This window comes from Peromyscus californicus, unplaced genomic scaffold, assembly GCF_007827085.1.
Source record: "Peromyscus californicus insignis strain IS unplaced genomic scaffold, ASM782708v3 Scaffold_23__1_contigs__length_62951481, whole genome shotgun sequence".
NCBI classification, from domain to species: Eukaryota; Metazoa; Chordata; class Mammalia; order Rodentia; family Cricetidae; genus Peromyscus; species Peromyscus californicus.
The window spans coordinates 36775296-36799436 of NW_026294534.1; the positions used below are offsets into that span (position 1 = coordinate 36775296).

The 24141-nt window shown below is 40.4% G+C and overlaps 1 protein-coding gene and 1 long non-coding RNA gene across 3 annotated transcripts in view; one reads left to right on the forward strand and one right to left on the reverse strand.

Moving 5' to 3' along the window:
* Window positions 1–648: 648 nt before the first annotated feature.
* Window positions 649–24141, forward strand: part of Pdlim3 (PDZ and LIM domain 3) — a 35969-nt gene continuing 12476 nt past the window's right edge. Inside the window, exons 1-4 of one of the 2 annotated variants that reach the window (XM_052752204.1) lie at window positions 649–863; window positions 13304–13455; window positions 14617–14701; window positions 23355–23422. In XM_052752204.1, the coding sequence (XP_052608164.1) occupies window positions 771–863; window positions 13304–13455; window positions 14617–14701; window positions 23355–23422 (398 nt within the window). In that variant the 5' untranslated portion in view covers window positions 649–770. Of the gene's footprint in view, window positions 864–13303; window positions 13456–14616; window positions 14702–22789; window positions 22978–23354; window positions 23423–24141 lie in introns of both variants that reach the window. The other variant, XM_052752203.1, reaches the window with a different exon arrangement.
* LOC128119079 (uncharacterized) lies at window positions 4540–12267 on the reverse strand. Its single transcript, XR_008221442.1, has 2 exons — window positions 12137–12267; window positions 4540–5958 (listed from the first exon to the last, which is right to left on the reverse strand). It is a non-coding gene; the product is annotated as an uncharacterized LOC128119079 (long non-coding RNA).

Consider the following 24141-nt stretch of genomic DNA (forward strand, 5'->3'; position numbering starts at 1 on the left):
CAAAGAGAAAATGTACCTAACACATCATGAGATTTGGAGGGAGGGGTAACGGCATGAGAGGGGGGTAATTCCAAGCATAAACATCACAGATAACAAATCATGTCTGTGTCACAAGATCAGACATGCCTGATTAGGCACTGATACTTTAATTGCAGAAACACTTGATATTTACTTTTTATGCTGTGCGGGGCACTACGCAGAAACATTTCATTTTATTGTCACCGGATTCTCACAAGACTCCCACAAGTACAATAATTACTCCTGTTTTACAGATGAAGACATGAAGACTTTTAACTTGACCCAAAGTTAGAAAGTAAGAAAATATTAACGCACTCAATACTGCTAAATTCCTAAGTGCCTGGATGTGTTTGTGTTTTATTTTAATTGAAAGCGCGGAGGCTGTGGTTTGATTGTTTTCAATGTCCCAGTAAAGCGCACTGCTGAGCAAGTAGACGAAAAGCAGGACAGGTGTTACTTAAGGGAATGATGGAAGCTGAAACCTGAAGCCTCTTTGGGCGGGGAGAGGTCTGGGCGACCGCTCCCCGCTAGCAGTTCCTCCAGCCAGGCGTTGTCTCTCACTTCCAAAGTTGGAGCTCTCCTTGGTGGGAGGGGGCGGGGAGGAGGGGAGGCCAGTGACGTCACTGGGCAGCAAGGATAAAACTCCCCGACAGCATTCCCAGCTAGGTCGCAGCCTGGGGAGCTAAGTGCCTTGTCCGGTTCCGGGACACGCAGTGTGCACCCATCGTTGGACTCACTCGCCGGAAGGCATCATGCCCCAGAACGTGGTCCTCCCGGGCCCTGCGCCCTGGGGCTTCAGACTCTCGGGGGGCATAGACTTCAACCAGCCTTTGGTCATCACCAGGGTAGGTGTTTTTCCCGTTCTGATTTTTGCTACAGGTCCCCTGGCGTCCAGGAGGCACAGGCAAGTGGTCTTGGAGGTAAAGGAGAATAGCCAAGAAGCCCGGGGAGGGAGGCAAGGATAATGCACGGGGTTGATGAGGGGGGCTGAGCTTTCTGGCTCCCAGTTGGACTTCAGCAACAAGCTGAAAAGATGCAAAGCAGTTCTGAGATTTAACCAAGTCAGCTCACACACCCTGCATCCCTTTTGATTGATCCCCCGGCCACATTTCCAGGAGAGGTCAACTGACAGTGAGAGTTCCTGGGCTCAGAGGAGGGTGCCAGAGCTGGGGGTGCTTTGGGCTCTCCCCACCCCACTTCCTTTCATAGTGAACAGATGCAGGGAGAGAGAGAAAGAGGTGCTGAGAATTCACAGATATCTGGTCGAGCTAAACTTGCATCTGGGCCATTTTCCTGCCTGGATGAGAACTTGAGCAGGGTGCTGTTCGCAGGGCATAGCATGGACTGGTCAAGTTGGAACCACTCATATCAGCCCAGACGGGGAAAATATTACCAATGTGTATTCCTCCGTTTCCAGGCTTTTTGAATAAATATTTTCCAAAGCTGGGAACTTGGCTGAGGAAACATTACCTATAATTCAAACTACAAAGAAAACCTGTACAATAGTTTACCTGATAGAGAACAACTACTCAGGCTAGTCACTTTGAAAAGAAGACTTCAGTAGCAAAAGCAAACTGCCTTATTCCATGTTATCTAAAGCAGAAACCAACAAGAAGAGGGGTGTAAAAATGAAACCCAGGGTTCCTTTTCTGCCAACAAATTTCTAGAGTAATTGTAACGCTTTATTTGGTCTAGTTAATAGTTTCTCAAATTTTTTGAAAGCAATCATTTCAATTACCACATGCAAGCCATTTTAAACATAAAGGCATAAACTTCCAAATATTATAATTTTATTTTCTAAATGTTATACTTTTCTTACTGTTCATACTATATTTTACAAATTGTATGCTTTACAATCTGATCATTCACAGATTTTGAATAAGGCAACACATGTATGTCAATATCATTTGGGAAGTACTCTGCTTCTTTTAAAATCTCAAAGCATGTATCATAGGGATGCATACAATGGGGCATTTCAAGATTTGTTTTACATTTTTCAAAAACATATAAACACGTCTGACATGTGTTTTTATATGAGACATGAAAACATACCCCCCAGAAATGCCCTTAAGTAAATTAAGCAGCAAATGCTTCCGTGATCTGGGCCAAGAACTTCCTTTTATAGATTTACCAAAGAAAACAATGTCCACTGTTTCTACTAAGAAATATGCTTAGTTTATACAGTTTCACTTGCTCGTATTAAATAACAGCTCTTGAATCATAACAAAGAATAAATCATATTTAAATTAAATCCTAAAGAATGAGTTATGTCATAAAGACCTTGAAGAAACTTACAAAAGAATTACCCTACTAATAATCTATAACATATCTGTCTAATGAATCATGTGTTTGAAATTTGGGATTGTTGACACTAAAAGCAATATTATCTTAAAGTAATCTTAAGTCTGCATTTGGACTATGAAAGCTGTTAGTGAATGCACTTGATGTAATGACAATTTTATTTGAAGAGCCATTCTGTCTTGGATTTCTAACTCATATCTAATCTGTGCCATAACTGTAGACACTTGATTCAATAATAGACCAGACATTACTTATTTAAAGTATGCCTTTTCAATTATTTTAACTTCTAGGGACCAGATAACACTGAATTATCCAACCCCAATTGTCTCTAAAGTCATGTACATCAGGAATTCCTGTTGAATAAATACAAGCCCACTCACTTGGGCTTTTATGCCTTCATTGAAACTTATTAAGAATATGTCCACTGAAATTACAGAGACATGAGAAATCATTTGGATAAAACCCCAGGAGGAATTAGTCAAAAATAGTTGCTATTACTATGTAGTGGATGTACTATGTACATTCTACTTTGTAAATTTTAATATTATTCTAGAAAGTATTGGCTAACATTGTGTATGCTGTTACATTTTTTGCTTAGCACACATTCTTCTAAGACTGTTACTTTGGTTAACTCACTCCAAGCTCAGACCATCACTGTAAGAGCAGAAAGAAAAGGGTTCCATTTCACAGATTAGAGGAATGAGGCCTCAAGGCAATCTTCAGCTCACTAATGATCACAAGCGGAGGACCAGGTCCACCCAGCTCTAGCACCTGCCCTCTTAAGCCTACACATGAAAAAAAAAAAAATGACCTTCACTGTCCCCGTGACATCCAATATGCCAGTGGCCCCATCTCTTCTATTTCAAGGTCCACTTTCTGTTCTTTGGGCTGCTGTCTTTGTTCAAGATATCATAACTTCCTGCCTAGAAGCCTGCCTGCCTTCTCCAATTCACCCTGCATGTTCTTACCATCCATCTTTGAAAAGTACAAGGGGCCTTTCATCCTTCCCTCAAATCTTCAGTGACATCATTAGCTTGTCGCGAACAGAAGGCACGTTCTTCAGCCCTTTACTGTCTTTTGGGACTTCCTGCCCTCTCCTCTTCCTTCTCTCACTCCATACATGGACAGTGAGAGGAGCCCTGGCTGCTTGTGACCTCCCAAGCATGGCTGAGCTTCTAGCACCCACCACTTTCTCCCAGAATTCTTTTCTCCACCCCCACCTCATGGTCCTCTCTGCCTATGAAAACCTATTCCAAACGTCTCCCCATGCTCTCCTCTGGACGTGGTCGTTTCATTTATTGCATAATCATAGCTCTCCTCTTATCTTCTCCTATGTCTATGCCACAGACACTTAAGCATACCCCACTCCTTGCTCCTTGAGAGCAGGAACCTTTTTACACTGGAAACTTCAATACGTAGCACTGTCTGGTACATCATATGTGCTATAAAATACATATAGCCATAATATGAATGACTGACTTGCTCACCCTTTACATCACTTTATTACCACAAATAGGTAGATTGTGTTCTCAAAATATTCACTTTACAATAAAGGTAACTGTTTGTCTGTTTGGTTATATTCTTAAGGACACAAAAGACTGAAATGCCAAAAGCCATACTTACTGTCAAAAGAAGGTCCTTCCATACATGAGAGGTATTTTCTCAAGCCATTTTAATCCATTTTTGTCCTCCTCCAAGCTAGGTTATATGTACCCTTCCTGCCCTGTGACGTATAATTGCAGACTATGGAGGGCCCCCAATTCATGACACCACCACTTTATAATGGTATGAAAGTGCCACACCTTCAGTTCAGACCATACTTAGAGTTTTGGCCTCTGCCTGGGCTAGCAACTGGCAGTGTGCTACTCTGTCTTGGTGCTGGATAGTGGCAAAAGGCCACAGCTAGAGTCAATCACGTGACCAGGAGAGCAACAGGGAGCCTCTATAATGTATTGCACTCTCTACATTAGGATGTTCAGTAGGATTGATACATTAAATTTTTGCTAATTTAAGGTGTTTTCAACTGCATAAAGAAATTGCAGTTGATTGAGATGTAACCTCAGCCTGCATCAAGGAGCTTCCAGATAGAAGTGCTCCCTAGGAGACAATAGACCTCCAACCAGAGCCTGTAGGAGGGCTCCTGGTGGATAGGGTCTGGGCCAGGACTGCCAGGTTCTTGGTCTCTGATCCAAAGAATTGAAAATAGGGTCTCACAAGGACTTGCAAAAGCAGCAAGATAACTTTATTCTGAGTACAGATTAGAGACGGGGACACCCACCCCCATCATTGTTCTGAGCCTATTTTATGGGATTTAGAAGAAGGAGTTGGTTACCAAGGGGCGTGTAGTTTGGGTGGTTCTCTGTGTTGATTGATAGGTTAAGCATACACTCAGTTTTCCTACTATGCATGTCCCTTCCCATAATGCAACTGGTTTTAATTGTATGATAGCCAATTCTACATAGATATAAAATGGTAAGTAGGAAATTCTCCTAAAAGTTTACTAGGAAACACAGTTTTGCCTTGTTGTGCATATACCCAAAGCCAAATCAAGGTGGATTAGCCCTTCTGTTCATACATATATGTGATGGGAATACACTTGAATAGAAACTGTCCAAATTTGGTTGCTACTGGGGTGAGAAAACTCATATCATTCTTAGAGATGGGAATGCCTGTAGCCTGGCATAGGATGGGAGGGAGGTTCTACAGTATTCTAAGGTCTATAAGTACACCAGAGTGGGAGAGATGCATAGTATATGCAAGCAAAGGAACTAGGCTGCCAAGTACATTATTACTAGCGGGGGCGTACATAACCGAAATTGGGGTCCCAGGCTGCTAACTATCTCCCATGCTCTCCTGCTTCAAGGTAACAAGTTACTCCCTCCATCAGCTGAAACTGCAGTTCACAAGGTTAAGACAAAGAGTTTCTGTCCCATAATTATTCACTGACCCACTAATCAGTGCAATAATTTTTAGTGTACTTTGAAGAAACACATGCATAGATCAAAAGGTGGGAAACTAAACCACCAGACCCAAGATTTCTAGACAACACATGCACTGAATTTTGTGTAAAATAAAATGTAGGTTTGGGACATTCAGTTTAAGAGAGTGTTATGGTTCAAAGCTGAAATGCTTCACACTGTATTGCATTTTGAATACTCAGTCTTTAGCTCATGGTGGAATGTTATAGGAGCTTTTAGGAAGTGGGGCCTGGCTCATGGAGGCAGTCATGAGGGCCAAGACTTCGAAGTTACAACTCCCCACTCCCTACCCATCCACCCCTCACCTAGGCAGCCCTCTGCCCCTCTATAGGTTATTCTGCCGGATAATCTGTCACACAGTGACACAGAAAGTGGTTACTTCACATGTCTATGTCAGCTTCTTTGGTTTTTCTTGAAAGAAGATCCTAAAGGTTCTTCTGGAAGTTTCTTGACCAACCAGGAAGTGGATTTACTCTCACAGACAAGTCACAAATTGTTGATATTTTAAAAATTCCAATATGGAATGTAGCACAAACTCAAGTTGTTCACACATATGAATTGGGTGTGTATCCGAGGCCGGTGTGTCATTTCCTCCCTTTTTATCCCCTCTTCCCTCTCTTCAGAAGGCTCCAGGGTCAGTGGCTGTGAATGCTGCATGGACCTGAGTTAAAAAAACACAGAGTGTGTCAGCATACCGTTAATGCTTACAGTCGCTCTCTCTGTCTCTCTCTCTGTCTCTCTCTCTGTCTCTCTCTCTGTCTCTCTCTCTGTCTCTCTCTCTCTCTCTCTCTCTCTCTCTCTCTCTCTCTGTCTCTCTGTCTCTCTCTCTCTCTCTCGTGTGTGTGTGTGTGTGTGTGTGTGTGTGTGTGTGTGTGTGTGTTGCTTCAATCTAAACTTTATTTGAAATTTGAATATGGGATGGTTGTAGTTGGACATAATCTTTTCCCAGAAAAAAAAACAGGGTAGTAGGAAGACTGATGTGAATAAAACCTGTGTAATTTTGTGCTAATTAAGACTTGTGTCTACAGAGAAGCACTCACTGGTTCATATGTTCATAATATTGATTGCAAAATATCCTATTACTTGAAAGGTGCCAAGGGAGAACAAAAGCGCCAAGGGAGAACAATTATAATTTAGATGGATCTATAATATAATATAGATGCATGTCTCCCCTGTGAGAGGCTTACATATCAGCGGAAGAAGAGACACGAACATAAGCTACCATGACAAACTGGTCCAAAATTCTCCAAGAAAAGTATGGCTTAAGAGGAACAGTAGTGGGGAGGTCACCCACAGGGAGGTTGCACATATTAGTAGAAGAGCCTGTGCTATCAAGAGAAACAGCCACAGTAAGAATTTTAGATTTTTCACTGAATAAATAACCCCACATGAGTATCTTACAATTTCCGAGCATCAGTTTTCTCATATTAAAATAACAGAAAAGTAACTGTTTTACAATATTGTCTTAAGAATTAAGCAAGATGATATCCCTCAATAATAATACTATTGTGACAGTAAATAATGGTCTTCATCCCAGACTGCACATTCGAATCACGCAAATCACTTTCAAAATACCTATGCTCGGGGTCATGAGGAGATTCTGCTGTAAATGATGTGAGATGTCACTCTAGAAACTTCCATAGTACCCAGGTCCTGGTAGGATTTTATGTGCCTGGTAAGGATTCCAAAGTTTATTTGGTAGGGAATGGAGGACAACGGAATAGGTTACCGTGAAGAGCCAAAATCATCTAAGGTATTTGTAAATAACACAGCTCTGGGTCCTTTCCTAGAGATTCTGAGTTTTGATTCCAAACATCTGGTATTGAATGGAGTCGTTATGGCCAACAAAGACCCCAGGTGATTCTTTTAACAGGGAAGTTTAAAATCGTGATGCTGAGTGATTAACTGCAGGGCTATGGCCAATTATCTCTCTGGTTACTTTAATAGTTAAGACCTTAGTGAGCCCAAATACGAAATAATTCATTTTAAAACCCTATGCTTCAGCCAGGCAGTCATAGCACACACCTTTAGTCCCAGAACTTGGGAGGCAGAGGCAGGTGAATCTCTCAAGTTCGAGGCCAGCCTGGTCTACAGGGTGAGTTCCAGGACAGCCAGGGCTACACAGAGAAACCCTGTCTTGGGGGAAGAAAAAAACAGAAAAATAACAGAAAACTAAAACCCTATGCTTCATTTCACCTCTCTGTTCTCCCAGCTGGAGAAAGCATAGTAACAAAAAGCTGTGAGCACGCTATAAAGATACAATATAATAATAAGATGACAGAAATTAAAATAGAGCAATAATATAAATTCATCATGGACCTTGAATTTTTTTTTTTTTTTTTTTTTTTTTTTGGTTTTTCGAGACAGGGTTTCTCTGTGTAGCTTTTGGAGCCTGTCCTGGAACTCACTCTGTAGCCCAGGCTGGCCTCGAACTCACAGAGATCTGCCTGGCTCTGCCTCCCGAGTGCTGGGATTAAAGGCGTGCATCACCACCTCCCGGCTGGACCTTGGATTCTTATACCTCAGTAAATGGTTTAACTTACAAAGTCAAGTTAACAGTCATTTTAGTCATTAGCCATCCTATTCATCAGCCTTACTGAACCAGAAAACTACAAACAATAATGGCATTGAATCTCTCCTTCTCCCTCTACATCCATTTTCTGCCCAATCCATCCATCTGTGGAGGACAAAAAACAGTAGTTGCCGCGTTGAGAACAAACAAACAAAAAAAGTCAGACGTGGGTTCTTGCCGTCACTAGCCATGTTCCCTAGCTGACCTCCATTCTTCTTTCGCTTCGGTTGTTGTGATAAAACAGTCTAACCAAAAGCAACGTCGGGGAAAGGGGGTTTCAGCCTAACAATTCCAGATCAGAGTCTATCATTGCAGGGAGCGAGAGGGCCTTCATCCTATTTTTTTTAATCTTATTTCATTTGATTATTTTGGGAGGCAGAGGCAGGTGAATCTCCCAACTTTCTGATAATAATTATTTAATATGAAATAATGATAAAGTACATGTAGCAAGATATTTGTCACAGTATTGTTTGTGATTTTTTTCTATTATCAGCTTGATACAGTATAAATTCTTATCCTAATAGTGAAATGTTTGATTGAGGCTTGCCCAGTAATTGAGTCAAACCAAAACTTATTATAAGCCACAGTCATCTTAGGGTCCCTCCTGCTATGTAGCCTCCCTGGTTCTGTGGGTTGCAGTCTGGTTGTTCTTTGCTTTATACCTAGAATCCACTTATGAGTGAGTACATACCATGTTTGTCCTTCTGGGTTTGGGTTACCTCACTCAGGATGGTATTTTCTAGTTCCATCCATTTGCCTGCAAATTTCATGCTGTCATTGTTTTTTCTCTGCTGAGTAGTACTCCATTGTGTCTATGTACTACATTTCCTTAATCTATTCTTCAGTTGACGGGCATCTAGATTGTTTCCAGGCTCTGGCTATTATGAATAGTGCTGCTATGAACATAGTTGAACATGTATCTTTGTGGTATGATTGAGCATTCCTTGGGTATATGCCCAAGAGTGGTATGGCTGGGTCTTGGGGTAGATCGATTCCCAATTTTCTGAGAAACCGCCATACTGATTTCCACAGTGGTTGTACAAGTTTGCATTCCCACCAACAGTGGAGGAGTGTTCCCTTTGCTTCGCATCCTCTCCAACATTGACTGTCATTCACACAGCACTGTGAACTCATTTCACAGCCAGCACATACAGCAGGAAGTATGGAGGAAGCTGCTTGCTGGTTGGGCAGCTTGTGCTTTGCCAGTTTTCCTGTTTGGTTCAGGACCACCTGCCCAGGGATGATACTGCTGATAATAACAGGGCCTTCCTCCATTGATCAACAGTCAAGACAATCCCCTACAGACATGCCCACAGGCCAATTTAGACTAAGCAATTTCTCAATTGGGGCTGTCCTTTCAGATGACTACTCTGTGTCAAGATGACAATTAAAGCTAACCAAGCCAGCTTCTGAAGTGCCTGGTCCTGTCCATACATGGTCCTGTAGCTGTTCTTAGCTCAGCAGGAAGCCCTGGGTTAACGAAACAGTCCTCTCTGCTCAGCCTATCGTAGAGCATTGCTGAAACAATGGAAACAATTTTAGATTAGCATTTTGTACAAAGATAAGATGAAATTCTTAACTTTAGTATTTACTGTTAATAAATTTTAGTGCCTTCTACTATCTAAAATATTCAACTTTGATACCTACAAAGTCAATATTTATTACTTGTTCAACATTCAAGTTCTGATGTCTGCTTAAATGTGTATATTTAACCCACCCAACAACACAGCTTACAAGCACAGATACATATAGACACACACATGGACACACAGCTCTATTTTCCATTTATCATAACCAAAGCTAAAACAGAAAAAATAAAAAAAGAAAAGTTAACCACTCCCAGATCGGGATTGAGTGTTCTACACTTGAGTCTGTTCAACTGTATTACTAAACCTAAGATGAGATTTACAAGCAAGCACATTAAGCCTTATTTAATGTTTTAACCCATATGAAGCATTCTGACCTTAAAAGCTTAAAAATAGAAAGTACTGCCCTTGACATCCTATATTGAAAGCATATTAAATGATTAGGATTATTTTTATGTGTACGAGGTCCATTGAAGATGGAAACTTTGTCCTGGCAGTCCTGGGTCTGGGAGAACTTCTAAATGAAACGTATCTAGGAAACAGCCTCCAAGGGCTAAGATGTACTGAGCCAAGTTGTCTTTACCAAGCCGTATCAACTGTTCCCACTAGAAAATCTTCATGACCCAGAAATTAACCAAGTACAATAAACAATGTAGTGATAGTACTGGAGAAGTAGGACACATGGGAACTTACTGCTTTTCCAATTTTATTTGTTTAAATGAACTTGAATCTCTCTAGAGGTTCAGAATGGGCTAGAACAAGCAAATAGAAAATAGCAAATTGACTATTAATCCTAGAGGAACATATTGGGGACAGTAGAGTTTATTCCTAGAGCAATCTGAAGTTTAAAACAAGACTCGTGGGTGATTCTGATTTACAATTGCCTGTTTCCAGTCATAGCAATAGTAAGTTCACAATAATAAACATAAGCTGGGCTGGGGCGACGGCTCAGTAGGGAGAGCTCTTGCTGAACAAGAATGAGGATCTGAGCTCAGATCTCTAGCACCCAAGAAAAATTCAGGCATAGCTGGACCTGGAACCCAATCATTGTGGAGTGGTGGAGACAAGAGAGTCACTGGGCCTTCTACCTAGCCAGCCTAGCAGGTTCAGTAAGAGATCCTGTCTCAAAGTAACTAAGGAAGAAAAGGATAAAACAAGGCACCCAAGGCCCTCCTCTGTACTCAGAGCACACGAGTGTGGACACAGAGAGCAAGACAGACAGACAGACAGACAGACTACATACATACAAAACATACACACATACATAATTTTGGGGTACTATCTTTTTCTTATAAGCCCTGATTTAAATGACCTTTTCACTCATTCTTCAGTTTTTCATGTATTAAATCTAAACTCCTGGAAATAGACCATGAAACATTAGAAATACAGATACTCCCTGACCTATGATGCGACTACATCCTGATAACACCATCAAGAGTTGAAAGTATTGTAAGTTGAAAATGCAGAATGCATCTTGATAGATTTAACACACCCAATGCCACAGCTTAGAAGCATGGTACACTTTTAGAACATTTGTTGTTTACCAACCTAACCTGAACTTCATAATCGTCTCCTCTCTCTCTCTCTCTCTCTCTCTCTCTCTCTCTCTCTCTCTCTCTCTCTCTGCTGAGAGACTGGGGTTCTGCTCTTACCTCCCAACATCATGAGCAAGTGTTATACTGCAAATCACTGGCTAAGGAAAAGATCACACTACAGAACCCAAAGTATGGTTCATCCTGAGTTACACACCTTTTGAACCATGGCGAAGTTGAAAAATCACCAGCTAAATCATCATGTCAGGGGCCCTCCATCAGATGAGCTTGAAGTTAGTTAACAAGACAGTAATACACAAGCAACTAAACAAATACAAAATTAAAGGTAATCTTCCTGAAGGAAATAAACAATATATAAAAATGAAAAATGAGGTTGGGAAACTAGAGAAAACATACTTCAGAACTTGGGGGATTTTCTAAAATGCATCATTTGCACTTAAACCTAAAGGATAAAAAGCAGCCAGCAGGTGAGGAGTATTTTGGACAGAAACAACTATGCATGGAAAACCTTGAGGAGGCACAGGACTGCTCTGCTTGCGAACTGAAAGGAAAACAAAATGGCCACTGAATCTTGGATAAAGGAGAGCAGGAATGGTATCAGATGACTGGACAGTTAGCTAGGGAGATATCCATGTGAGTACAAGACAGAAAAAAATGAGAGAAAATTTTACCCAGAAAAAAATGAGAGTATGAATGACAATCAAAACGACCTTCAATTTTTAACTGGATATTCAGCATACTAATATTCCACATTTTCTATTTCTAACCATTAAAAACACAGTAACATATATGTTCCTATATCTTGAAGCACTGCTTTCATTTTCTACTTCTAAATAAATCATACACATTTCTTTTTTTTTAAATTATACACATTTCTGGTAGAAAGAAAAAAAATGAATCTTGCTTTTCACTATTTTGAAAAGTCTCTGATTTTTAAGTAATATGTTTAGACCATTTATATTTAATGTAGTTACTGACCTGGTTTAATTAAAGCTTATCTTATTAGGTGTTTTCTTCCACCTGTTCTTCATTCATGGAGTAGCTACCATGACTGAATACAAACTTCCTTTGTGTCAGTGGTTATTTACATTCATGCTAACTCACACCAAACTGTTAGCAATGTTTTACCTCACTGCCTTATTATGGCCACCTCTTCCTCCATGCTCCATCACAGGTGAGCTCGCGTACAGGCATGGGCTTTTCCTTCCTTGGAGGTATCCATCTTTCCTTGAATTTCTGGTTTTCTTCACAGTGACTTCAGTTCTCTATAATGTTATAAATGTTTATATTTTCAGGCTTCTTCTTGTCAGCTCAAGAGTGACTCTCTCCTCAGATGTCTACACATAGATGTTCTGTCTTAGTTTAAGCTATTATACCTAGGTGGAGTTTCAACAACAGAAATCATGTCTTACCATCCTAAGAGCTAGAAATCTGAAGTTAAGGTACTAACATGGTTAAGGTACTAACATGGTACTAACATGGCCTTGTAAGGGCCCTATTCCAGATTTCAAATAACCAACTTCTTGTGTCCCTACAGAAAAGGCAGAAAAACAACAAAGCTGTTTCAGAGGTCTGTTTGTAAGGTGCTAGTCTCAGTCATGATGGCTCTAGACTGCCCACCCTCCCAAGGGCTTCTCCTCCAAAAGTCACCAATTTGTAAGAAATTCATCATAAGAATTTGGGGAATATAAATATCCAATCCATGCTGTTCCCCTCACAATAATGTTAAAAATGAAAACATATCAAGTTACTAAAGTAGTTTCAATTCAAGTATACCAAAGTCATCATTTACATAGAAAACTCTATCTCCAAATAGAAAGTTCTGGCGAACAACAAAAAAAAAGTACTGGTTTTCGACAAAGAAAATATTCACAAATGTAGTTATAGAAAATATTTAAAAGATAACAAGAGACAGAATGGTTCTTAAAACATGGCTAGTATGAAACAAAATTATTATTTTGTTATTATTAAACATAATAAAATAGCATTAACACAATTGATCGACTGAAAGTTCTTTTAAAATTAGGTTTAAGTTTTCCAAGATAGCATTCAAATATTAAGTATAAAACTCAAGATACTGAGCCAGGCGGCGGTGGCACACGCCTTTAATCCCAGCACTCAGGAGGCAGAGGTAGGCAGATCTCTGTGAGTTTGAGGGCAGCCTGGTCTGCAGAGATCCAGGACAGGCACCAAAACTACACATAGAAACCCTGTCTTGAAAGAAAAGAAAAGAAAAAAAAACTCAAGATACTGCTGGATATTGGATTTTAAATGGTGTCTTGATTTATCTTCCAGATCACTCCGGGAAGCAAGGCGGCAGCTGCCAACCTGTGTCCTGGAGATGTCATCCTGGCTATTGATGGCTTCGGTACAGAGTCCATGACCCATGCTGATGCACAGGACAGGATTAAAGCAGCATCATATCAACTGTGTCTCAAGATTGACAGGTGTGCCTTGGCTAATGGGGTCAAAACTTGATCTGTGTTTTCCGAAGAACCCAAACCAGGGCTCTAAATGATCTCATCTACCTCATGAGAAATGTCATAGACCTAGAATTTTGGTGGAGTTTTTGTTTTTTATGTGTCAGCCACTTTCTTCTTGTTTATTCACTGAAACTGGTCAATCTAGTATATGTGGATGAACCAGTTTTCAAGACCAAAATCCTCTGAAATGTCAAAATTAAAACGGTGCAGAGGAATGACTCCTTCATATAGTAGCCCAGTGACTTCACTGTGAAAATAATTACAGCCATGAAAACAAAAGCAGAATGAATGATTGGACCATAGTACTGTGGGATGGAATAGGATTGAAAGATGCTCCTTAAAGAACCTCTGGATTTGCCCCAATGTGGCCATGTTAAATTTGATTGTTATTTTCCTTTATACTGTAGGCTGTTTTGTACATATTCATCCCAAGAGAACACCACAAGGTGTGGGAAATATATGTGTGTGTAGTAAATATGCAGGTATTTCTATCCTATCTTCCAAAATTGAAATTTAACCCCAACTTCTTGTCATGAAAGCCTTGATATAAAGCTAAAAATATGAAGTAATAATTGGTTATAGTGATTTTCATATAATGATCACATTGCTGTTGTACCCACAATCATGCACTGGTACAGATGACTCAATCCATTATCCATCCATAACCTTCATGGAGTAAAATAGATTCTCTTCTATCTGTGCCCATGCTTCTGAGCCACAGACACCTAAGAGCTGAACCAACCACAGCTCTTGGATGCCAGTCTCTCCCTGGCTCCTGTGGTGGCCTTAGGAGGATAGAAGAGAAGAGAGAGCCACCGAGCTTGCCTCTTGGTGTCTGTGGTGTGTCTCTAAGTGTCCCTCTTCTGTTGTTCTTACACACACTTGGAGACATACTTTTTCCAGAATCCACACCATGCACTTAATCTGTTCTCGTGGCCTCAAAAGGACACTAAAAATATATAAGGCTAACAAAATGGGAATATACAGAATAAGTAAAAACTAAATTCTTCCGGCTTAAATCACTGAAGGTTGCTAGTATTTTTCACAAACGGAATGGGAAATAATGTACATTTAAAAAGGAGTGCCATTTGGATTCAGAGTTTGCAAACTTTGTTTTATTTGCAGGGCGGAAACCCGCTTATGGTCTCCACAGGTGTCTGAAGACGGAAAAGCACATCCTTTCAAAATAAACTTAGAAGCTGAACCACAGGTAGGAAGTTCAGAGGGAACGCTATCACATCGCAGCTCCCGTTCAAGGGTGGGGGGACGTAAGAAACCTAAGAATCAGAACAAGTCACCTGGGAAGCCGCGAGTGGGCTCTGCTCTCTTAGGTTAACTTACATGATTCATGTTTTCCCACATCCAGGGAAAAACAGAGAGTGCTAGGCAGGTATCTCCTTAAAAGTCAAGTATATTCTCTGCTGGGCATGTTAGCATATGTCTGTAATCTCAGAATTCGGGAGACAGGTGGGATTGAGGCAAGGTTGATGCCAGCCTAGAATAGACAGGAAGTTCCAGGCCAGCCAGGGATTACAGATTGAAGCCACAACACACACAAAATGGGAGAAAACCCACTTTCTCATTCAGAACAGTTTGACTAAGTCTGCATGGAGTCCACTTTTCTTTTTCTTTTTTTTTTCTTTCTTTTCATTTCTTGTGATAAGACTTCTGCTGAATAAATGGCCATGGTATAATCTAAGAACTTTACATTGTTTAAATAAAGCAAAATAAAACCCAGGCTGGGCCATTTGAAATGGGTAGCTCTAATCTAATAATTAATAGTTATTGTGATCTTCAGTCCTGTAAGGTCTTTGCATGGGTCTTATTTGGACACCCTTCTTTAATTCCCAGTTCTGACATTCTATAATTAAATATACCTTACCGAAAATGAATTGAATTTTGTTATCACAGAGATACTCTATGTGTGTGGCTAACTTATAAAAGATATAAGTTTTTTCCCTTGAGGCAACCCTGTCTCATGAGCCACATGAATCTAATCATCTGAGGTTTATCTGGCTGTGTCCACTTTCAGAAACCACCGCCCCCCCCAAAAAAAAAAACCAAAGAACTAAAATTGAATCAAACCTCAATTATAATACACTGGAAAACTCTAATTAAGAACACGGTTTTACAACGTCTCCTTAGAAGCTGCCAAGGCTTAGAGATACAAAGATACGTGTTTAATATCATCTTTGAAACAAGCGTTCCCGTTAAGATGGTAGATACTTCCAGCGTGCGGTTTTCTATAGACCTAACGAAGACTGTCTGAGAACACATTTGTAATTCACGCTTCAGCACTCTTTTTGGCAGGTTCACCGGCTCTGTGTTTTCTCCCTGCCCCAGGGAGCCTCCATTTTCTCTTTATAAAATAGACCTAGCACAACATAAGTACGAGTGTCTCAGAGACTCCCCAAAGATTTCAATAAGACGATATAGGCAAAGGCCTGAAGCTAATCAAACAGGTGGAAGTTCTTATGCTTAAGGGTTTTCTCCCATCAACCCCCCAAGCTGTGATCAGAAGCCTCCCCGGGTTTCTTGACAGTATGCACCTGCTTACAGAAGGGCTTTCGTCCTTGCTGTCACTGTGTGACAAGGAAGAGTCCCTTCCTCCTGACTATTGCAAAGGTCCTTATAAATCGTGCTCCTTCAAAGCTTTATGTTAGTTAAAATACGGCCCCCTCCCAGCCCACACACAGAAAAGGAAACACAATATGTATTCTTTAAAGGGAAGGGTTGATAAGATCCTTGACCTAGCTTTTGACTAAAAGGGAAGTCAAGAGTCTGTGCCTAAAAATTATGAGCCAAAGGAGAGAGAGGGGGCCTCGAGGAAAGTAAGCAAGATAAAGAACATTCTCAAGACAGGAGCCATGTGTCTGTTCCCCTCAATGAGACTTCCCCAGGCGTAGCCCGCAGCAAGCACCCAGTGCATCGCAGACTAATGAGTTAAAGGGATGGGGGACAAACTGTGTTTCCTAGCAGTGACCAGGATGGGTCCTGGGGACCAGTTCTCAGAATGGCTACTGCCTCCAGCGGTTAAGTTCTGTGTGATCTTGGAAGGTGAGTGGCATATTTAGGTCAGAAAAAAAACTTTCATTCTTCAAAGTAAGTGAGCAAACGCTGAAAAAGAAAGGAGAGGTAATAGAGATGGACTAGCCCGCCTTAAAAGTGCTTAGGGCCAGAAGCTTCAGGTAAATTTCCAGTGTTTGCATATACACAGTGAGATACTTTAGCGAAGAGACTCAAACACAAAATTTATTTTTGCCTTTTTTTTTCACACCTTGATACATAGGCTCGGGGGAATGAGCTTTCCTGTTTAGTTAGGACCCATTGCTTGAGACCCAGGCATGGAATTTTCCACTCACAACATACCATTGCTTAAAATCTTTCTCTTTTTGGAACAGTTTGGATTTCTGGGTTTTAGTTTAGAGACGTCCAACCTGTTAACGTAAAGAAAGCTTCTAAAAGCCATTGGTGGCTCCCCCTGGCATGTGGGGGTCCTTTACATTGGTGACTGGCAGTACCTCCAATCAGCACTTAATTTGATACAAGGAGAGGTTAGATGAAACACAGCATTCTAGACACATCACTGTCATGTATACACAGCCCTTTGCAGGAATGCACACACCTGCTTACTTCCCACACGGATCAATTTGTCATTTAGAGGCAACAGAAGTGAAAATGGAGACCTGTGTGACCCTTGTGCACACATCTGTTGACTGTCCAGACTTGGAGTCTCTAGAGTGCATTGGGTGAAATTCCCATTTCTTTGTCCACTCACAGCACACATCAGTCACCGTATTGCATGCACCCTTTTGCAAATGACTTCCCTGTTCCAAATGTATCCTTGTTTTTAAAGCTCTAACTCACCAATATGAGATGTAAGGGCTGGGGGAACTAAACAGGTTTAATCAGTGGGTCAAACCCCGGCTGATACTTCATCACAATGGCCATTCCTACCCTAGTAAGAATTTATTAAAGCAAGATGTACTAAAGTCATGATGGGAGTCTGCACTTTGCTACCATCTCTTAAGAATTTAGAGTTGGAGGGGCTGGAGAGATGGCTCAGAGGTTAAGAGCACTGCTTGTTCTTCCAAAGATCCTGAGTTAAATTCCCAGCAACCACATGGTGGCTCACAACCATCTGTAATGAGTTCTGGTGCCCTCAAAAAAAAAGAAAAAAAAAAGAAGAATTTAGAGTCGATGGTAATTTCTGAGCTGGAGTGAGAAAAGAGATCTCTCTTGCAAATCTGTATGCATAAAAATATAACTATCAATTTTCCAAGAATTAGCTTCTAAGGCATCATTCTAATTTTAAATATTCTGGCCTCTTGTTAATCATTTTATTAGCTCGGATATCCTGAACTTAAGGGTTAGATTATACTTTTTTATTTATTTGTTTATTTTAAATTCTTCAAATAAGGAAAAGGAAATGAATTTCTTTCTTTCTTTTTTTTAAGTGAAAAAGGTGAGGATTAGGTTAACAACTGTAGCAGGCACTCAGATGGCGCCTCTTAATATTCCATTCATTTGAGTCACGCCTACTCCTTACTGGCTCCATCTCCAAGAAGCCAGCCTTTGACGGGCTCAGAGATAAGAAAAAGTTCAGCTCTCCTAATCATCAAAGGGTTTCCCCTTATGCCGCTTTTCAGCCAGATTGCAACATGACTAGTTCACGGGGCACAGGCATTTGGTGCTCAAAACAGCTGAATTTCAGTGGAGCTCCGCCATCTGAGAGTCCTGGTTACAACACAGAGAGCTTTTCTTCGAACAGATTTGTGACCTTTGCATTTGGAGAAAAATACTAATGTTTAAGTAATACACTGCCTTACGGAAAGATTTGCTTTTCCCCCTTAATGAGAACTGTGTAAACAGAGCACTTTCTGGAAAGCAGAGATGGGTCAGTTGGGGAAACAAATGGCATCAGCGGACTAAGATGCTACTACAGGTGAACGGCAAAATGCCAACAAACAATAGAAATTGAGTTCTTGTTTCTCAACCCAAGTCAAATTGTTATAGTAAGTATTGTGACCTTTGGTATGGGACAAAATATTCTGATTTTAAACATACTATCTACTATGATATATATATATATATAGTTTTTTCCCTCTAAGTTTAGACTTGGGGGACTTTTTCTTACACAATTATAATAGTTGATATAAAATTTTAATGGCTAGATTTTTTTTTCCATCTTTCCATGCTATCACTAAATGGAGAAGTTTTGTTTTTATAGATTCAGGTTTGAGTCTTATGCTTCTAAAGGACCTTAGAACTTGTTCAGATCTGTTTCCAGCAACTGAATGAATCCTTGAGTCCGGCGGTCTGTGAGCAGACTCTTGACATTTTTTCTAAACAAGGTATCGCTCGAGATGGGCGTGTTGTTAGTCCTTCTTCAAAGCTTCCTTTCTCAAAGCAAACTGTTACTTTCATTCCTGCTTAATATCAGCCTGACAACTCAAAGATATGATGTACCTATTGTAGCAAAAATAGATACTTTCTAGAAACAAACAAACAAAGGCTCTTATCTAAGCAGGAAGAACATTATGCCCATGTCTTTGTAAAGTACTGGGTCTTCCTATTAAAGAGGTACTTACATGTGCAGCCAGCTTGTTTTCCTACAACAAACTTCAGTCTCCAATGTTTTGGTAACTGGAAGGAGCTAAACAAAGCGAGCTCTCACCCACGTTTCCCCTGGAGTTCCTCCAATGGGGAGTAAACACGTGAAGCCCATCACTAGAGGAAAACGACCGTTCCAAGAGTGGCTTTGTTTTCCACTTGAAGGGTGGGCGTGAGTGGATAGCTTCACCAGTTCCAGGCACGAAGATCCTTTGCCTCACTTTGACTTGATCAAATATTTGCTAGCTTCGCGTCATGGGTTTCTTGCTCCCCTGCAGTTTTCATATGAAAGATTTAGAAAAATGGTAGGTAAATGAGAGAAATGTGTATGAGTCAGACCCCCTGCTTCCGATGAAGACGGTAATGGCCTTGACCCTTCATCTATGAGCAACGTCATCAAGTGAGACGTTGAGGGTGAACTGACTTTGAGTGTTGTCCTTGTCTGAGTCATTTCTAGGACTTGGGGGGCTACTGCCAAGAAGCCCATTTTTCTGGTATCAGTGGCATTCCATCAGATGCATAACTTTCACTAGAACTGTTTTAACATTTCACTTCTTCAGCATACTATTCTTCAACAAAAGCCCCTAAAATTTAAAAACCTTATTTTTAAATTGAGAATTAATTTGAATGACTACTTTTTGTTAAGGTAAGAATTATTTGATGGCTTTCTCTGGGTGGAATAAACACAAACACAGGAATATAGAAACTGCTATATAAAAATTTTGTGTTGCATGTGCTTTTCTAAGAAAAGATGAAAAAAAGGAATTAAAGTGGACGAGCAGGCGCCTAATTGGCTTTGTCTTTTGATTCTGTTTGACCATCAACAATGATGTAAGACTTGGACAGAACGCTGCCTTTCTGTGCCATCGTTAAATCTCTTGTTTAACTTTGGTGTATACACTCCATTGTGCTTTGGGGAACAACTCTAGAAGCCCATAAACTAACGCTTTGCAAAGCCTAAACAAGAATGTTTTAAGCCTGTGTTAGAAAGACCTCCTTTTATGATGTGAGTGGAACGTAAGAGGATTTGTCTGTTAACCAATCATACATTTCTAATGTGAGAAAGAGAGACAGAGAAAGACAGAGAGACAAAGAGAAACCAAAACTGAAAGTCACAAAGGAAAATCTTGGAGCTGGCTAGCGATGTACTGCCATTTGGAAGTCCTACTGGGGATTCTGAATGCACAAATGCCTTCAGATGAGCTGGTCCCTTTGTAGGACAACCACCATCCATGCTTATTCATTATTTGAAGGCTTACAAAATGAAAACTGAAGGCAGATACTTTCTTCCCCAATCAAGTCATCATAGTATGTAAATTAATTATTGTAAATGTCGCACTATTCACCAAGGTTTTTAAGACATTTCATACTTCATTCTGAAAAAAAAAATCAATGAGGTTCCATAAAGCTTGAATGGCTTGTTATCCTGACTGACTTACTCTATAATTAGCATGGAAGATTTATAATCCATCAAAGCTAAATTGGGCGATTAGCCTCTGTCTTCTTCATATCAAAAAGAGTTACAAAGACTCAAGCCATGAGTACTGTCATTACTTACAATTATTTCCAGCACACTTTTTCAAGCCATGATAATGGTTAATCAAAATGGTAATCACAAAACACAGCCAATCCAAATTAAAAATCAGCTCAACACCCTGGGACTGTACAGCTATGTAAATGTTTGCACACAGTTTTATGTGTTATGTGACTCAATGCTGGGACATTTCTAAAACTATGTTTGGTGGTTTCAATACTCTTTCTACCAAGTGGCAGCAAGAATAATGTCATCCAGCCAGTGCCTCAGCATCGAGTTATTCTTGTAGATGAAAAAAGGTATATGAACAAGGTATTAATCAGTCTAATAACACTGTACAATCATAGGCTAAGCTGTATTCAACTTAAACCTTTTGAGCTTCAGGAAACTGTTAATACATGTGTCCCAGCTTGAGGGGACAAAGAACCTGTCCTTCATATCATCAGAGATTCTCAGGTCTCATGACATTGGGGACAGATGGAAAAATGACTCGGTAGCTAGTAATTGAAGCTGTGCCCATTTGCACGGTCATAACTAATTTTTAACACGGTCAGTTTTAACATGGTCAATAGGCCTATATGGGAAAACATTTAAAATGATTATGCATTATTTCAAATCTGTGTGCAACACTGACTGCACATTCACAGAAGAAATGAAGACTATAAAGATGGGTGTAGCTACTTCTGCTGAGTAGACTCATTTGTACAGAGCACAGTCTTATGAGTATTTTAGCATCCCTACAGTTTCGTTTGGTGCTTCTAAGACAAAAGTGAACAGTTTCAAAAACTATCCATGGGCTGGAGAGATGGCTCTGAGATTAAGAGTTCTTCCAGAGGTCCTGAGTTCAATTCCCAGCAACCACATGGTGGTTCACAACCATCTTTGATGAGATTTGGTGCCCTCTTATGGTATGCAGGCATAGGCAGAACACTGTTTACATTATAAACAAATAAATTTTTTAAAAAAGGAAACTATCCATGTATTCAAAACTAGAAAATATTATTCCTACACATAGGTTGGGTCATTCGGGTATGTTTCAAACTCACGGCTTGAGTGAGACACTGCTGTGTGGTCCTGTTTTTTGAGCAACGGAGTGAAAAATCTGTTTTTAATTATACACACACACACACAGAGAGAGAGATATGTAGATATGTTGATATCACATCTCTAGATTCCTTTCATTTGTCCCCCAAGACAGGGACAACCATTCTTTAAACATACATGTGTCATTATCATAATAAAAGAAAGGAATTCTATTTGTATGTTCCTGCTTTCATAAGTTCTTCTCATTCTCCTTGCTTTTTAAAAGTACAGCCGCACTCAAATTAATGATTGGGCCTTGTTGATTGTAAATGATGATTAATTGGGTCTTGTCATTGTAAATATTTTTAAAAGCAAAATAATAATCTGTGCCTAGATAAGTTTAAACAATTCACTGTAGTTATTCACAACTGCTCATTTGCCTGCTGATTTTTTTTTTTCGGTTTTTCGAGACAGGGTTTCTCTGTGTAGCTTTGCGCCTTTCCTGGGACTCACTTGGTAGCCCAGGCTGGCCTCGAACTCACAGAGATCCGCCTGGCTCTGCCTCCCGAGTGCTGGGATTAAAGGCGTGCGCCACCACCGCCCGGCTAGCCTGCTGATTTTTTATTCTCTCACTTGGAGGGAAATCCATTAAACCTGGTGGTAGCAGGCTTTCCTGAGGTGTGCTGGACCCTGGGTTCTGTCACCAGTACCGCAAAAGCAAGAGTGTATTTATAGAGAAGAAAGCACATGTAACCTCAGCTGGAGAGAATATTAAATCTGGTAATTTTTTTTTCTAAACTAAAAAATCTTCTCATTTCTAATACATTGTTTTTGAGTTTTATAAAAGAAGTAGAGGAAGCCAGAAAAGGAGAAGGCCAGACAGTGCTTGAATTTTGAGATATCAGATGAGGTCTGGTCCATTGCGTCTAGCGTTTGGTCAATGAATGTAGCATGTGTAAATTACAGAGACATGATAGAAAGATGGACCCTAATTCCTCTCCTAACCACTTCGCTAATCCTATAGCAGATAACGATGCCTTAATTAACAACAGCGTTGCTGACGGGTTTGTTCATTAACTGCTTTGTTGTGCGTTCTGTGGCTCTGTGTGTTTTGTCTGCCATGTACAGGAATTCAAACCCATTGGTACCGCGCACAACAGAAGGGCCCAGCCTTTCGTTGCAGCTGCAAATATTGATGACAAAAGACAGGTAGTGAGCGCTTCCTATAACTCACCAATTGGGCTCTATTCAACTAGCAATATCCAAGACGCACTGCATGGACAGCTGCGGGGTCTCATCCCCAGTTCACCTCAAAAGTAAGTACTGAAGCTCAGTTCTGGCCAGTGTTCTTCATGATGTGGTTTCTTTCCTGACGTCCAGCTCTTGCCATTTTCTCCTTTACTTTCTAGAAGGTACTATTACACTTTTGTTTTTAAAGAGAAGCATCTAGAACTTGGCTCTAATTGTTCTGGAGCCGGTCAGCCAGTTCCTGAATATTTAGTAGCTACGAGGCTTTAAAAAAAAAAAAAAGAAAAGAAAAAAGGGAATCTCTGGTTCCATCATCACCCTTCTTAGTCATGTGGATATTCAGTGGTAAATCATCCTCTCCACAGAATTCTCATGCATTTGCTTTTACCCTCAAAAGAGCAAGCCACCACTGAGGGATTTTTCTTTAACCGTTTGTTTTTTACAGGATGTGAACTACTTTGAACACAAGCACAATATTCGGCCCAAACCTTTCATAATTCCAGGCCGAACCAGGTCATCAATTCTGAGATTGTGAAGTTTGAAGAGCATGTTGCTTTAACCAATCCTTACTAATCACCCGGAAAAGTAACTTCTAGGTGCCTGGAGTGATTTTTCATTGCAAAGCTTAATTCAGAAGAGAAAAGAAGCCACTCACTTAACAGCAAACACTAGCCAGAAAGCATCCGTTACTGAGGGTAAATACTGACCAGCTGGCAGGGCTGTGAGATTTTATGTGATCACCATGTGTATTTATAACTAGTGCCCCAGAAGCTCTGTGGATCCCATCCAGAACACAGTGACCTTTGAGACAGGCAGATGTAGCCTGTCCCACGTCAGGAAAGCCTAGCCTGCAGAAACAAACAAACAAACAAACAAACCCAGCCCCAGGTAGTAGCAAGGGGAAGCCAGGATTGCTTCAAGTGATGGGCAGACTCTGGCCATCCACCTCAGTGCCTGCTTCTCTTTGCTCCTTCAAACCCACCATTTTGGCCCTTATATAAGAACAGCTGTTCATGCATATGGATCCTTGCAAAGGAAGAAAGGCTCCTTGAGACAGAAAGTTTCTATCTGGTGAAAATCAATATAATTTGAGAGAAGGAAAGCAGTTACTGTTAGTATTGCTGACTCTTACGGAATACGTTGTATAAACCATATTAACAATGATGAACAAAATCTGAAGTCCTTACCTGTCAGTCAGAGAAGTGACTATAGCTACACAATCTTTTCCAGAA